Source organism: Triticum dicoccoides, chromosome 2B, assembly GCF_002162155.2.
Source record: "Triticum dicoccoides isolate Atlit2015 ecotype Zavitan chromosome 2B, WEW_v2.0, whole genome shotgun sequence".
Classification (NCBI taxonomy): domain Eukaryota; kingdom Viridiplantae; phylum Streptophyta; class Magnoliopsida; order Poales; family Poaceae; genus Triticum; species Triticum dicoccoides.
The window spans coordinates 23125824-23141392 of record NC_041383.1 but is presented as its reverse complement, the minus strand read 5'-3'; the positions used below and the strand labels follow the sequence as shown (position 1 = coordinate 23141392).

General features: G+C 50.2%; 1 protein-coding gene across 1 annotated transcript; it reads left to right on the top strand.

Annotated features, from left to right (window-relative positions):
• The first annotated feature begins 341 nt into the window (after positions 1 to 341).
• LOC119366882 (uncharacterized acetyltransferase At3g50280-like) lies at positions 342 to 2335 on the top strand. Its single transcript, XM_037632571.1, has one exon. The coding sequence runs from the start codon at positions 342 to 344 to the stop codon at positions 1722 to 1724; it is 1383 nt and encodes a 460-aa protein (XP_037488468.1). The 3' UTR covers positions 1725 to 2335.
• The last annotated feature ends 13234 nt before the right edge of the window (positions 2336 to 15569 follow it).

Genomic DNA, 15569 nt, shown 5'->3' with positions numbered 1-15569 from the left:
CACTACTGCAACCAAACACGCCCTTAGTTACTTCTTCACGGAGCTTCGACAAAGGTGGTCGAGGAGGGCGACCATGAGGCGGGAGGGCATAGAAGATTTCAAGGGCTTCTTTGTAATTTTTGTGCTTTTTTTCCTGCTCTTACTCTTGGACACCTGTACCTTCTCCACGTTTCCATAAAAATCTTGCGTATGCATGCTTCTTTGTATACGGTTTTCTCGCAACAAAAAATTAGCTGCACTCCGCTAGTCTTGCTTGTCACGACTCTTACGAATCAGCACATGCCCCAGAGCCACACGATCAAGCAGAGACTCACACTCTGGCTACTGCTCCAGCGATCATAATGGAAGGCGACGGCGTCCAGATCTTGTCCCGGCGCATGGTCAAGCCGGAGCGCCACGCGAGCTCGCGGCCGCCGGAGCCCGAGACCGTCCGCCTTACGCCATGGGACCTGCCGCGGGTCACCGTGGAGTACCTGCAGAAGGGCGTCGTCCTGCCCAAGCCTCCGGCCGGTGGCGCGCACGCCGTCGAACACCTCGCGTCGTCCTTTTCTCGCGCTCTGGCCCGCTTCTACGCCCTCACCGGCCGCTTCGCCGTCTCGCCGGTGGCCAGCGCCGACGCTCGGCCGGGCCTGACGATCTCGATCAGCTGCGGCGACGAAGGAGCAGAGTTCGTCCACGCCGTGGCGCCCGGGGTCGCCGTTGCCGACATCTCCGGCCCGCTCCGCGTCATCCCGCGCGTGGTCTGGTCCTTCTTCCCTCTCAACGGGATGCTCGGCGTGGACGCCGCTGTGGACCCCAGCCTGCCGCTCCTGGCCGCGCAGGTCACCGAGCTCGCCGACGGCGTCTTCGTCGCCATGTCGCTCAATCACTGCGCCGCCGACGGGGAAACGTTGTGGGACCTTTTCAACGCGTGGTCGGAGATCAGCCGAAGCGGCGGCGCCACCGGCGGAGAAGATATCCCCACGGTGCCCAAGAGGTGGTTCCTCGACGGCTGCCCCGTGCCGATCCCTCTCCCCTTCGCCAAGGTGGAGGACATGGCCAGGCCGTTCGAGCGCCCGCCGCTGCAGGAGTGCTCGCTCCGTTTCTCTCCGGAGAGCGTGAAGAAGCTGACGGCGAAAGCGAACGCCGAGACGGTGGCCGGCGGTGGCACCGCCACCATCTCCTCGCTGCAGGCCGTGGCCGCGCACGTGTGGCGGGCCGCGTGTCGTGCCCGTGCGCTCGCACCGGACCAGGAGACGACGTGCTCGCTCGCCGTCGGATGCCGGACACATGTGAAGGGCATGCCGCAGGGCTACGTGGGCAACGCGGCCGCGGGCGCCGTCGGCAAGGCTGCCGCCGGCGATATCCTGGGAGACGGGCGGCTGGGCCGAGCGGCGTGGCTCCTGAACCGGGCGGTGGCCGCGGTGGACGAGGCGAGCGTGAGGGCCGAGCTCGCGGCGTGGCCTGCAAACCCCAGCTTCAAGTACTTGGCCGACTTCAGCCGCGCGGCGATGGTGGCCAGCGGCTCGCCGGTGCTCGACGTGTACGGCAACGACTTCGGGTGGGGCCTGCCGGTGGCCGTCCGGAGCGGCGCCGGGAACAAGGTGGACGGGTTGGTCTCGGTGTACGAGGGCAGGGATGACGGCGGGGGGAGAGGCGGCATGGAGCTGGAGGTGTGCCTCGCTCCTGGCGCGCTCGCCAGGCTCGTCGCCGACCAAGAGCTGATGGTCGCGTCAGCACAGTAGGTTGGTGCACCCGGGCATGAATTGCAGCAGTCAAACCGTAATGCTTGTGAGCTGGTGATCCCCATGCCTCAGTCCTACTCCAGTGTCTGACTGCCAACAATGTTGCCACAAGATGGACCTTAAACAGCCAGCATCCGTCTGTACCTTTCGGATCCATTTTACCGTGCAACGTGGTACCCTATCAATCCACAGCAGTTGGAGGGGGGCTTCGTGAGAGTTTGGACGGCCGCCACGTAGAACTCCGACACTTTTAGCCCACTCAAATCCTTCAGCATGTTCATTTTTCTTCCACTCTGTCTCTGCTCCTGTATCCGCATCCTACTCGTCCGTCGTTGCCATTGTACCTCTCCAGCCGCCCACAAGGCAATATAGGACGTCCGCAGCCCCACTGAGGCCGCCGTCGTCCTTTAACCACGCCGCCATTGACCCAAGAGCCCTCCGCAACTATGTACCCTCCGCCCCCTTACATGTATTTTTTACCTAGACAACTTCTTTGGCTTCTCACTTGGGAAAATATCATACGGAAACCAACATTCAGTGAAAACCGGTGAAAAACCATGAGAAAAAGATGTTTAGAAGTTTCGAAAAAATCTGGAAAAAATACAGGATGTTAAGAGGATGATGTTTTATTGGCACGCAAAATTTTAAGTTGAAACACATTATGCGATGTGAGCTATGAAAATGAAAAAATCAGCGTTGAATAGTGCCGAACACTAAACAGTAATGCCAATATTCAGGGCTGAATTTGTCTTTTTCATAGCTCACATCTCGTAATGTGTTTCAACTTGAAATTTTGTGTGGCAATGAAACATCATCATCTTAACATCCCGTATTTTTTCAGATTTTGTCAAAAGTTTAAAATATGGTTTTCACGAAGTTTTCATTGAATATTGGTCTCCGTATGATATTCTTCCTCTCACATTAGATATTTAACTTCAAGAGAATTCTGAATCTTGTAGCATGTATGTTCAAAAATTGTTGATTTTGTAAAACTGATACACGCTCCTACACATAGCAACATTGAAGGACGATGTTAAAACTCAAACAGAGGCTGGATATAAAAGAAAAATACTTTGTGTGTCACAAATTTAACTTACGCTGGCAGTTTAGTGATTCACTTGTATCTTTAGCGAGCTACTTGATGCAAAATGCACAAATCAGCACCCAGATGGCTGGCATCGTCTGAACGCAATGATTAGGAGATTAATATAGTTCTTCCTTCCCTTTCAAAGAAAAAAACACCCAACATATTTTGATGATTTTGGGTATGCTAAGTTAAACCGAGAAAAACCATTATTTTGGATATGCCGACGTATGCTCCATCATCCTAGACACGGCGGCCAATGGGTGTCTTCCTTATAGGAAGAGCTTGAGGGAGAGGACATCGTGCTACTGCTCTGTTTTCCACCATTGTCCTTGTGCATTTGTCCCTTTTGTACATCCATATATATGTGATCATCAATGCATAAGCCTGATGAATGCATATAACAAAAATATTATTGAATTGGTGATTGCTAAGAGGTGAGTTTCATGCATCAAATATAAATTGTAGTAGAATTTGAGAGTTCTAAGCTTATAAGGCAAGGAGCTTGCAAGGAAACCGATACAAAAATGGTTGATTTGGTGTTGCCTTCCAGGAAATCTGCCCTATTATGAAGACTTGTGTAGATAAATGGTTTTCTAAGTGGAACGATATACTTGTAAGAAAACATGGATGTATTGTGAATATCTCCTCACCAACTTTAACTGATCACTGATTGTGCTCCTTATTTGCATCAAACAACAAAACATCCTACTGGGTAATAAGCATACAGGAACATACATTGATAAATAAACTCATGAAAGAACAATTTATAAAAGAATAATACCTTGGTTCAACTTCTGTATTTGAACAATTTATAAAAGAATAATACGGTGACTCGAGCGGCCCGCTCGAACGTATGAAGCGGGTTTGAGGCGCCCGGCTGTAGATACTCTACCCACTTCCTCGGTCCAGGTGTACACGCCTTGGTTGATATGACTCCGATCTTTCAGGAGTGTGTCCGGGGGGTGGGGAAACGACGCCGATTAGGTGCTGTCAGTGCGTCGGGGTCCATCTGTAGACGACGAACTCGGTGAAGTCGTCGACATGGCGTGTGCTTGTGTGCGCCCCTCCATCGCCGTCAGTAAAATGCATATGACTCCGATCGATTGGTTTGCATGCCATCTCCCTCCCCGAGCAATTTATCCATCAAGCACCACACACGCTTTTAAAAAAAAATTATGGTAGCTAACCAACAGAACGACTGCAACTGTGAAATTTATCAAACGCATGCCTTGTGACGTTTTTTTTCTTCTTCTTTTTTTTGAACAACCAAAGGCGCCAATCTATTGCAAAATCATTCAGAGTTCAAGCAGTTTACACTGAGATTTACAATTCCCTGAACTTTCATGCCTGCACATAATAACTTCAAAGGACAATCTTCGTGAATATGATTCACATTGCTACAGGAGGCTAGAGATGTTTGAGTTGCCTTGTGACGTTAAGTTGAGCTCAAGAAATGGTATGCTGCACGCACGGATTGGTTACCGCTGCTGCTGCAAGTAGAACCACCATTGCGCCATGGCCTTTTTGTTGCTCGTTCGTGACTGCAACCTGAATGACACACAACTTTCCGCGCATGGATCGGCGTAACCACCTGAACAACTGAATCTTCGGCGCACGAACCGCCTTCTTATTGCTAGTAAGGCCAACTCCACCGCGCGATCCCAAACGGACGTCCAGTTTATCCGGATTCTGTCCGTTTGGGTAGGGGTTTGGGGCCGTGTCCGGGCCTATCCTGGGATGCGGTGGCCGTGCGCGCAGCGCGCGGCCGCATCCATTTGCCCCATCCTGTCTGCGTCCACTTAAAAAACTAAAAAACAGCATTTCACATGTCAAGCCGTAGTTCAGGCCAGCGTCTCCGGTTCATCACGCCGGCCTACACGTCCATCGCCGGCATCAGCCAGCGGCCGGCAACACAGCCAGCCTCCAAAATGAATAGTTCTCCTCGCCGGCAACACAGCTGGCCTCCAAAATAAATGTTTTCTCGTCGGCACACTCCCAGCGGCCCCGACGGGCGGGCGGCACCCATGCCAGCCTCAAAAAGAACGGCCACGCCGATCGGATGACCTAGTTCAGGCCTTCGGCGTCGAGCATCTCCTTCTGCCTGGCCTCGAACCAGGCCCTCGTCTTGTCGCTCATCTTCGACAAGTCCACGCTCATGATCGCAAGGGCCACCTCCTTCGCTTTGGTGGCGGCATTGGTGGCCTCGATGTCGAGCTGCCTCTGCCTGGCCTTGACGTTGTCGGCCTCGATGTCCAGCTGCCTTTGCCGGGCCGCCTCCTCCATGTCGAGCTGCCTTTGCCGGGCCGCCTCCTCCATGTCGAGCTTTCTCCTCTTGGCCGCCTCCTCCATCTCAAGCTTCTGTCTTTGAAGGTCTAGGTATTGCTTCATTTGCTCGTCCTTGCTTTGCCGCTTCTTCTCGTCCCTCACATCCTTTTGGGACATCATGCCATGCAAAGTCTCATGCAAGGCCATGGATGAGGCGTCACGTATGTCGTCCACCTTGGAGTTGGTCTTGCCCCTCGGCCTCTTCAACGCCTCGCCATCTCCACCTCCGGTGAACTTGGCCGTCTTCAGTCCTCTTTTCCTTTGTAGTTCACGGTATTGGTCCTTGAACTTAGGGCACATGTTGATGAGCGTCCAACAATGCGTAAGAGTGAATGGTTTGTCATTGTGCCGGGCCTTGAATGCCTCCAAAGATTGGAATGCCTACATCACATGATCAACAACAAGTGAACATGCAAACATATACACGCCCAAAGTCTCATGGCCGTAGCAAGGAAAGGGCTAGAAAGAGGAGATCATACCATGTCCCCAACGTCGAGACCACTCACGGGCCGTGCTTCAACGCTCTCAAATGCGGCGCAATACTTGTTGCACTCTTGTTGGATGAACAACCATCTTTTTTGAATCGAACCGATGCCACGGTTGCTTGTAATTTGAAAGGGATCAAACATCTTCCTTTCATGGAATGTTTTGTGGACTCTCGTCCAAAAACCAATGCTCTTTTGTTGCGCGCCGGTCCTCGGATCTTGGCTAATCTCCATCCAAGCTTGGCAAATCAACTTGTCCTCATCTTGTGTATATGAACCCGTGCGAATGCTCTTCCTCTTCTTTTGTGCCTCCGCTCTTTGGGTGAACTCGTCGATGAACAATGGCGCACCACTAATATCAACGTCATTGCTTTCTTCTTCTTCTTCATCACCTTCGACATAGATGTCATCATCTTCATGCCACGAGTCACCGTGGTCGTAGTCAGCACGTTCGTCGGCCTCTTCATCGGGGACGTACTGGGCACGGCCATCCTGGCTTTGGGTCTCATCGACGTCGTAGCTACGGCCATGGCCACCGTCGAAGATCACGTCCTCCATGTACCGGTTGTAGAAGGGGTCGTCGACCGCTGGCGTTGGGGTTGGCATTCCGTCAAACAAGACACGGGGGGCCGGCATGGTGCCCGTGAACGGTGCCCATGCCTGCTTTCTTAGCATCTCGACGGACGGCCACCCGCCGCTGCTGGACCTGGGCGTGACGTTGAGGTCGATGACGGCCGCGGGGCGCGGTGTGGACGGCGCGAACAAGCCCACCTCCGGCGACCCCGAGAAACGAGTCTGTCCGTCGTGCCTTGGCGGAGGAAAGCCGGGCGACATGGGCGTGGTGCGCGACGTCGGCGACTGGCAGTGCGTAGGCCGCGCAACCGATGAGCTGGTGCTCGCCGGGGCGACGGCCGCTGCAGGGAACCCGGCAGGACGGCCCATGCCAAGCATGAGGATGGCGTGAGCTTTGTTGACGAGGTCCTCCTTCTCGTCGGCAGCGACCTTGCGCCGCGCGGCCTCCAGCTCCTCGCGCATGGCGGCTCTCTTGGCCGCGGCGGCATTGAGCTTGACGACCGCTCTCCGTTCCCTCCTCTTCGCCGACTCTGCGTCCAACTTGGCGATCTCCTCCGGCGTGTACTCCGACCGCGGTTTCCTTGGCGCCTTCTTCTTCACCTTTGCGGGAGGGTCGGCGGCCAGGCCGCCGGGACTTGGCGGGGCGTCGGCCATGGACGGAGGAGAGAGGGGGCGGCGGGAGGGAGGCGGGAGGGTTTAGGGCAAATGGCGCCAAATTGGCGTGGGGGGGGGTTTGGTTTCTCCCACCGACGGGCGGGCCAGGGGAGGACAAGGGCGCGCGTCCCGCCCGTCCGCGCGCTGTCCGTTTCACCCCAAAACCAGCGCAAGTTTGGGCCGGGGATGGGTCGAAAGCGGACACAAAGCGGACACAAAGTCCGTTTACGCCCGCGCGCTGGGCCGTCTCTTTTGTCCCTTTTACCTCAAACGGACGGGGGCGGACAGGATAGGGTCGTGCGGTGGAGGTGGCCTAATTGTTTCTAGGTTCGTCCGGGGCAGGCGGGCTAAGTGTGTGCATTGTCCTATTCCTCTGTTCCAATCACGCGAGCGCACAGTAGCATCTCACTGCCTTGCGCCGGTATCTCGCTGGTTGCTCGTTCGGGACAGAGATCCCAGCGTAAATCCACCGTTGGATAGTAAATGGGCAGCCCAGATCAGGAACTGTAGCACCGGCCGGGCACCGTGGACATGCACGGTGGAGAGGACGGATGCTGTAGCACGGGCACTGTGGATGAGTCGCCGTTGCTGTTTACCAGCCGCTCTCAGTCTCAGGCGACAGACAGATCCTGTTACATTTCAATGCTACTAGTACCTCGTTGGGCAGTCGGTTGATTGGCACGAGACAGAGCGCTCGTCCACACGGCCGGTGGTAGATGGGCCGAATCAGTGTGGCCCATCCAAGAAAGTAAAGTATTTTTATTTTTTTCCTTCTTCCCTGAAATTTGATCTGCTAAAAAAGTCTTATTATTTTTATGGCAAACAATGTAATAATAATAATAATAATAATATGTTTGCATAATTTGAAATTTTATTCATTTATTTGCACAATTTTAAATGTGAAGACGAGGACATTCAAACTATGTTTGCATAATTTGAAAATTTATTCATGTACTGGAATAAAATTATTCTGTATTTTTTCAAAATAACATATTTAGAAAATGTTCATGGTATTAAAAAAGTGTTAATATACTTTCTAAAAATGTTTGCACATTTTTATATAATAGTGCACATCTTAGAAAATGTTCACGCAGTTCTTACCAAGTGCTACCGCATTTTTTGAAAATGTTAGCGTATTTTATAAAAAATGGATTTAAAAGTGTTCATATATTAAATCAAAATTCTCATAAAATTTCATAGGTGTTCACGTCTTTTTAAAAAATACTCCCTCCGTTTCTTTTTAGTCTGCATATAAGGTTTGGTCAAAGTCAAGCTTTGCATAGTTTGACTAACTTTATATTAAAAAATATCAACATTCACAATATGAAATCAACATTTTCAGATGCACCATGAAATGTATTTTCATATTATATAGTTTAAGTATTGTAGATGTTTATATTTTTTAATATAAACTTGGTCAAACTTTGTGTAGTTTGACTTTGACCAAAACTTATACGTGAAGTAAAAAGAAACGGAGGGAGTATTATGTTTCATAAAAAAGTATTTTATTAAGAAAGTGAAAGCAAAAAGTAGAAAAAAAGAACATATAGAAAAAACAACAACAAAATAATCTATAGTCTTGAATATTTGGCTTTGGTGGTTGCATACCTCACGATAACCCGGGATCTAGGAGTCGATCAATCTGGCACTTGTTATTGGAAAAGTGTGATTTCTTCCATGCCAACAACAAAGATTGACATCCCGGAAGTGAACCGCCATGGTGTCAATCATCCAACCGCGCTTGTTCTTTCGCTACCATGATGGCATCCATCATGAGTGTTCCTGATCTTCGAATCAGGGATGCTCGCAAAATACGATGAGACCATCTTCGGCGATGACTCATTTTATTGTGGAGAGATGGCAGGGAGATGTGGAAAGAGAAGTGGAAGAGGAGACATAAGTATATTTGTGTGAGAGCGATTAGAGAGATGATCTTGTATATGTAGACCTGAAAACTAACTGTTGGGAAAGTAGTAGTTGGAGATGTAGTTGTTTAGTTTCGAATGGTAGTCATGGATATTGTTAAAAAAAATAAGAGAACTATTTTGGGGGAACCATTGAAATCCGTCTTACCTTATAGGGCATAAATGCATGTTTTACCATACGAGATGTACGAACAAAATGTTCCCTGGAGGGCAGAAAGACCTTAGACACAAATACTCCACTTTCACGATATCGCGTGAACTCACCAGCGATTCGTTGAACTAAATTCTAAATTTATTTGCTCAAAAGAAGGAAGGTTGGCTATACAAATGATTTCTCATACGAAGTTTTTCCTACGACCGTTCCAACAACATGCTTGGAGGTGGATGCGGAAAATTAATCTCAAAGGGCTCTTCATGTGCTTTCAGTGGATCTAAATTGTCTTCATCATTTCTCTTTGATGACTTTTAGGGGTCCTTGGTTTTGAGATACATGGGAGAATTCTTAGCGGAACTGTCGAAACTTGCCCTTTAGCCGATTGGTCTTTCGTGGTCGCCCACAATTTCTTAGTTAGAGGCGATGATGGTAGTTGTTAATAGTGTGCCTTTCCGTGGCCCGCGAGACCATTGCCATATCTTTGTGTTTTTGTCTTTCACATTCATGTACCCTATGGCGGCGCACGCTCCGACACGATACGCATCAAACAATTTCAGATTCATAATATTCAATCCAACACAAAGAACTTCAAAGAGTGCCTCAAGATTACTACCGGAGAAACAAAGATAAGAACGTGCATCAACCCCTATGCATAGATTACCCCAATATCACCGCGGGATCCACAAGTTGAATGCCAAAACATATATCAACTGAATCAATATGGCACCCCATTGTCACCACAGGTACTCAGCAAGGCATACATCAAGTGCTCTGAAAACCATAAAAGTATTCAATCCGATAAGAAAGAAATCTCAAAGGGAAAACTCAATTCACAACAGGATAGAGAGGGGAAAACACCATATGATCCGACTATATTAACAAAGCTCCCAATACATCAAGATCGTGCCATTAAGAACACGAGAGGGAGAGATTAAACACATAGTTACTGGTACAAATCCTCAGCCCTGAGGGTGGACTACTCCCTCCTCATCGGGGTGGCCGCCGGGATGATGAAGATGGCCACCGGAGATGATTCCACCCTCCGGCAGGGTGCCGGAACGGGGTCTAGATTGGTTTCTCGTGGTTCTGGAACTTGCAGCGGCGGAACTTCTGATCTAGGTTAACCTAGAGGGGTTTCAGAATATTTGGCACTTTATGGGGCGAAGAGGGTGTGCGGGAGGCCACCAAGGAGGGCAACTCCCACATGGGCGCGCATGGGGCCTCCTAGCTCGCCCATGTGGGGGTTGCCCACCTCGGGCCGCCTCTCCGGTACTTCCCCAGCCGACGTTGTTGCTTCTGGTCCATAAAAAATCCCCAAAAAGTTCTGGGGTCGTTTCGTATTGATTTTCCGTGATGTAAAAAACAAGCAAAAAACAACAACTCGCACTGGGCACTATGTCAATAGGTTAGTCCCAAAAAATGATATAAAGTTGATATAAAAAGGTAGTAAAACATCCAAGAATGATGACATAACAGCATGAATACTTCATAAATTATAGATACGTTGGAGACGTATCAAATGTCATCGTTCTTATTGCATTATTCCGTTTCTCCATGAACTTAATACACTAGATGCATGCTGGATAGCGGTCGATGTGTGGAGTAATAATAGTAGATGCAGGTAGGAGTCGGTCTACTAATCTTGGACATGATGCCTATATTCATGATCATTGCCTTGGATATCGTCCTAATTATTTGTTCTTCTATCAATTTCCCAATAGTAAATTGTTTACCCATTGTTTGATATTTTCTCGAGAGAAGCCACTAATGAAACCTATGGCCCCTGGGTCTATCTTTTATCATATTGCTTTCTAATCTATCTTTTATCGCATTTGTTTTCAGATCTATTATTCCAAAACCCCCAAAATACCTTGCTGCACTTTTTATTTATTTCATTTCATGTTTTATTCAGATCTATTTATCCAATCTCATACAAATTTATCTATCTTTTTACCGAGGATGGATTGACAACCCCTCTTACGCGTTGGGTTGCAAGTATTTGTTCTTTGTGTGCAAGTACCGTTTACATAGTATTGCTTGGTTCTCCTACTGGATTGATACCTTGGTTTCACAACTAAGGGAAATACCTACCGTAGCTATACTGCATCATCCCTTCCTCTTTGGGGAAATAACGACGTAGTTCAAGCCGCATCAATACGCCATTGTCACCACGGGTATTCATAGCAAGACATGCATCAAGTGCTTTCAAATCCATAAAAGTATTCAATCCGATAAGAATGAAATCTCAAAGGGAAAACTCAATTCATCACAATAAAATAGAGAGGGAGAAACATCATATGATCCAACTATATTAACAAAGCTCGCAATACATCAAGATCGTGCCAATTCAAGAACATGAGAGAGAGAGAGATTAAACACATAGCTACTGGTACAAACCCTTAGCCCTAAGGGTGGACTACTCCCTCCTCATCATGACAGCCGCCGAGATGATGAAGATGGCCACCGGTGATGATTTCCCCCTCCGATAGGGTGCCAGAACAGGGTCTAGATTGTTTTTTCGTTGCTACAGAGGCTTGCGGCGCCAGAACTTCCGATCTAGGTTTATTTCTGAGGGTTTCTGTATTTGTAGGATTTTTTGGCATCGGTCTCATGTCTAGATGGGCTTCCAGGGGCCCACTACCCACCAACAAACGGGCAAGGCCCCTGGTGCGCCCTGGTGGGTAGTGGCCACCTCCTTCACCTTCTGGCCCTCCCACGAAGCTTCTAGTGCCTTTTTTGTTCCAAAAAATCATCAAAAAGTTTCGCTGCATTTGGAGAACTTTGATTTCTACACAAAAAACAACACCATGGTAGTTTTGCTGAAAACATATCAGTCTGGGTTAGTTTCATTCAAATCATATCAAAACCATATAGAATTGTTGTAAACATGACATGAATACTTTGTACATTATAGATATGTTGGAGACGTATCAGGTTCATGGGCGAATCTCCAATATGCTGTTGGTCTGGGTAATCGGCCAATCTTGGCTCACTACTGTTGTCATATGCCTCACAGTGTTGTGATGCACTATCATGTAACTTAGGGCAGCTTCAAAGCTGACCCATAAATGTCTTCGGTAGGTGGGGACCATTCATGTGCTGGGATATTTGCGATTTAGCGTTAGGTTGGAAGGAGAAAGAGGAGAGGGGGACCACACATGTGCGGTTGGGAGGAGAGGGACCATGCATGTGATTGGTCAAGTAAATGTCCAGACTCTGTCCGGACTCTGGCAAAGCCCTGTGACGCCCCCGATTCAATCATACACTAATCATACACGCAAACGTGTACGATCAAGATCAGGGACTCACGGGAAGATATCACAACACAACTCTACAAAGAAAATAAGTCATACAAGCATCATAATACAAGCCAGGGGCCTCGAGGGCTCGAATACAAGTGCTCGATCATAGACGAGTCAGCGGAAGCAACAATATCTGAGTACAGACATAAGTTAAACAAGTTGCCATAAGATGGCTAGCACAAACTGGGATACATATCGAAAGAGGCGCAGGCCTCCTGCCTGGGATCCTCCTAACTACTCCTGATCGTCGTCAGCGGCCTGCACGTAGTAGTAAGCACCTCCAGTGTAGTAGGAGTCGTCGTCGAAGGTGGCGTCTGGCTCCTGGGCTCCAACGTCTGGTTGCGGCATCCGAGAAGAAGAGGAATACGGGAGAAAAGAGGGAGAAAAGCAACCGTGAGTACTCATCCAAAGTACTCGCAAGCAAGGAGCTACACTACATATGCATGGGTATATGTGTAAGGAGGCAATATCAGTGGACTGAACTGCAGAATGCCAGAATATGAGGGGGATAGCTAGTCCTAACGAAGACTACGCTTCTAGCAGCCTCCGTCTTGCAGCATGTAGAAGAGAGTAGATTGAAGTCCTCCAAGTAGCATCGCATAGCATAATCCTACCCGGCGATCCTCCCCTCGTCACCCTGTGGGAAAGCGATCACCGGGTTGTTTGTGGAACTTTTCTGGGTGTGTTTTATTAAGTATCCGGTTCTAGTTGTCATAAGGTCAAGGTACAACTCTGGGTCGTCCTTTTACCGAGGGACACGGCTATTCGAATAGATAAATTTCCCTGCAGGGGTGCACCACATAACCCAACACGCTCGATCCCATTTGGCCGGACACACTTTCCTGGGTCATGCCCGGCCTCGGAAGATCAACACGTCGCAACCCCACCTAGGCACAACAGAGAGGTCAACACGCCGGTCTAAATCCTATGCGCGCAGGGGTCTGGGCCCATCGCCCATTGCACACCTGCACGTTCCGAGGGCGGCCAGAAGCAGAACTAGCCCCCTTAATATAAGAGCAGGCTTACGTTCCAATCCGGCGCGCCCCGCTCAGTCGCTGACGTCAAGAAGGCTTCGGCTGATACCACGACGTCGAGTGCCCATATCTTTCCCGCGTAGTTGGTTAGTGCGTATAGGCCAGTGGCCAGACTCAGATCAAATACCAAGATCTTGTTAAGCGTGTTATTATGAAGCAACCGCGAACACCGACCAGGGCCAGGCCCACCTCTCGCCTAGGTGGTCTCAACCTGCCCTGTCGCTCCGCTACAAAGATCCACACAGAGGGCCATCGGGACAAAGGTCCTTTCAGCCCCCAATCCGTGAATCACTCGCGGGTACTCAACGAGCCAACCCGACTTTAGTCACCATCTGTAGTATGTATATATGTATAGTATATACCCGTGATCACCTCCCAAGTGATCACGGACCGATAGTATAGCAAGCATACCGACAAGAATGTAGGGCCAATGATGATAAACTAGCATCCTATACTAAGCATTGAGGATTGCGGGTAAGGTATCAAATGACCGTAGCAACAATGACAGGCTATGCAACAGAATAGGAGTAACCGAACAGTAGCATGCTACACTACTCTAATGCAAGCAGTATAGAGAAGAATAGGCGATATCTGGTGATCAGGGGGGGCTTGCCTGGTTGCTCTGGCAAGGAGGGGTCGTCAACACCGTAGTTGAACTGGGGGGTCGTCAGCAGCCTCGAGGTCTATCGGAAAGAAGTAACAGAGGGGGAACACAATAAATAACAGAGCAATCAAAGTATCACAAAGCGTAGCATGGCAATACGCGGTGCTAGAGGTGACCTAACATGGTAGGAGGTGGTACCAGCGAAGGGGGGAAACATCCGGGAAAGTATTCCCGGTGTTTCGCGTTTTCGGACAGATGAACCGAAGAGGGAAAGTTGCAAGTTCGGTATGTTAGGGATGTGTGGCGGATGAACGGGCTGCGTATCCGGATTTGTCTCGTCGTTCTGATCAACTTTCATGTTGAAAATAATTTAATCCGAGTTACGGATTAAAAGATATGATTTTCTAAAGATTGTATTAATTTATGAAATTTAATTAATTATTTAATTTAATTCAAAATTGGATTTCTGACATCAGCATGATGTCATGCTGGTGTCAGCAGTCAACAAGGGTTGACTGGTCAACCTGACCAGTGGGTCCCACTGGTGAGTGACACATTTTAATTAAACATTTTAATTAACCTAATTAGTATTAATTAGGGATGGGGCCCACGGTCATTGACTACTTAATTAACTAATTAACAGATCAGGTTAATTAGGTAACTAATGTGTTATTAGTTTAATTAGTTGTTTAATTTAATTAATCAAAATTAATTAAGTTAATTAATTTATTTATTTATTTTATTTTTATTCTTAATTACGTTCTGGGGCGGGCCCCACATGTCATAGGGCCATAGGGGCCTTAGCGGGCTAACGGGCGCTGGCGAAACAGGGTTTCAGGCGCTGGGGGGGGCTGACGCCCAGCCCGATTGGGCGCGGTTGGGGAGCGGCGACCATGATGGGGCGGACGGGGCTCCGGCGATCCACCGAAGAGGCGGCGGCTGGCGTTGGGATGAAGGGCAGCGGCCCCGTGGGCACCGACGACCGTGGCCGCAGCCCGAGCAGGGCGGTGCGGGTAGCGGAGAGGGCCGCTGCAGCGGACGGCGGACGTAGCGGGAGTGGGATGAGGCCCCGGACGACGACGGCGACACGGGCGGACGCGGCCAGGCGCCGCGGGGCAGAGACGGCGGCGGTTGTAGGCAGCAGGGGACGACGGGCGCCGTGGCGGCGGCTGGTTGGCGCGGGTCGCGCGCGCGAGGGCGCACAGGAGCGTGTGGGTGCGCGCTGGGTCGAGCAGGGGCGAACGGGGTGCGGGCACGGTGACGTGCAATAGAGAGGGGGAGGAGAGGAGAGGGAGGCCGTGGCCTCACCGGCGTTGCAGAGGCGAGGGTCGGTGAGGCTCGATGGAGCCTTTGGGGAGGAGGACGAGGACGACGGCGACGTAGAGGAGGAGGTCCGGCGTAGGCGAGCGGCGAGGTCGGAGACGCGAGGCGGAGGGCGATCCGAGCGGCGACGGTGGTCGGCGACGGCGGGGCCTTCGGGCGACAGTGGTGGCACACGGCGACGACGGGCGGGTGCGGCTCGGTGACGAAGGAATGATGGGGAGGAGATGAGGACGGGGCGGTCGCCGGCGAACGGTGAGACGGCGGGGACGAGCCGGGGTGTCGGGCGTCGGGTGCCGATCCTGATCCAGAATGGGGAGGGGGAGAGAGGAGTGGGGCGAGCGGGGTGGGTGGTTAGGGTTTTCCCCCAGTGGGGTGGATA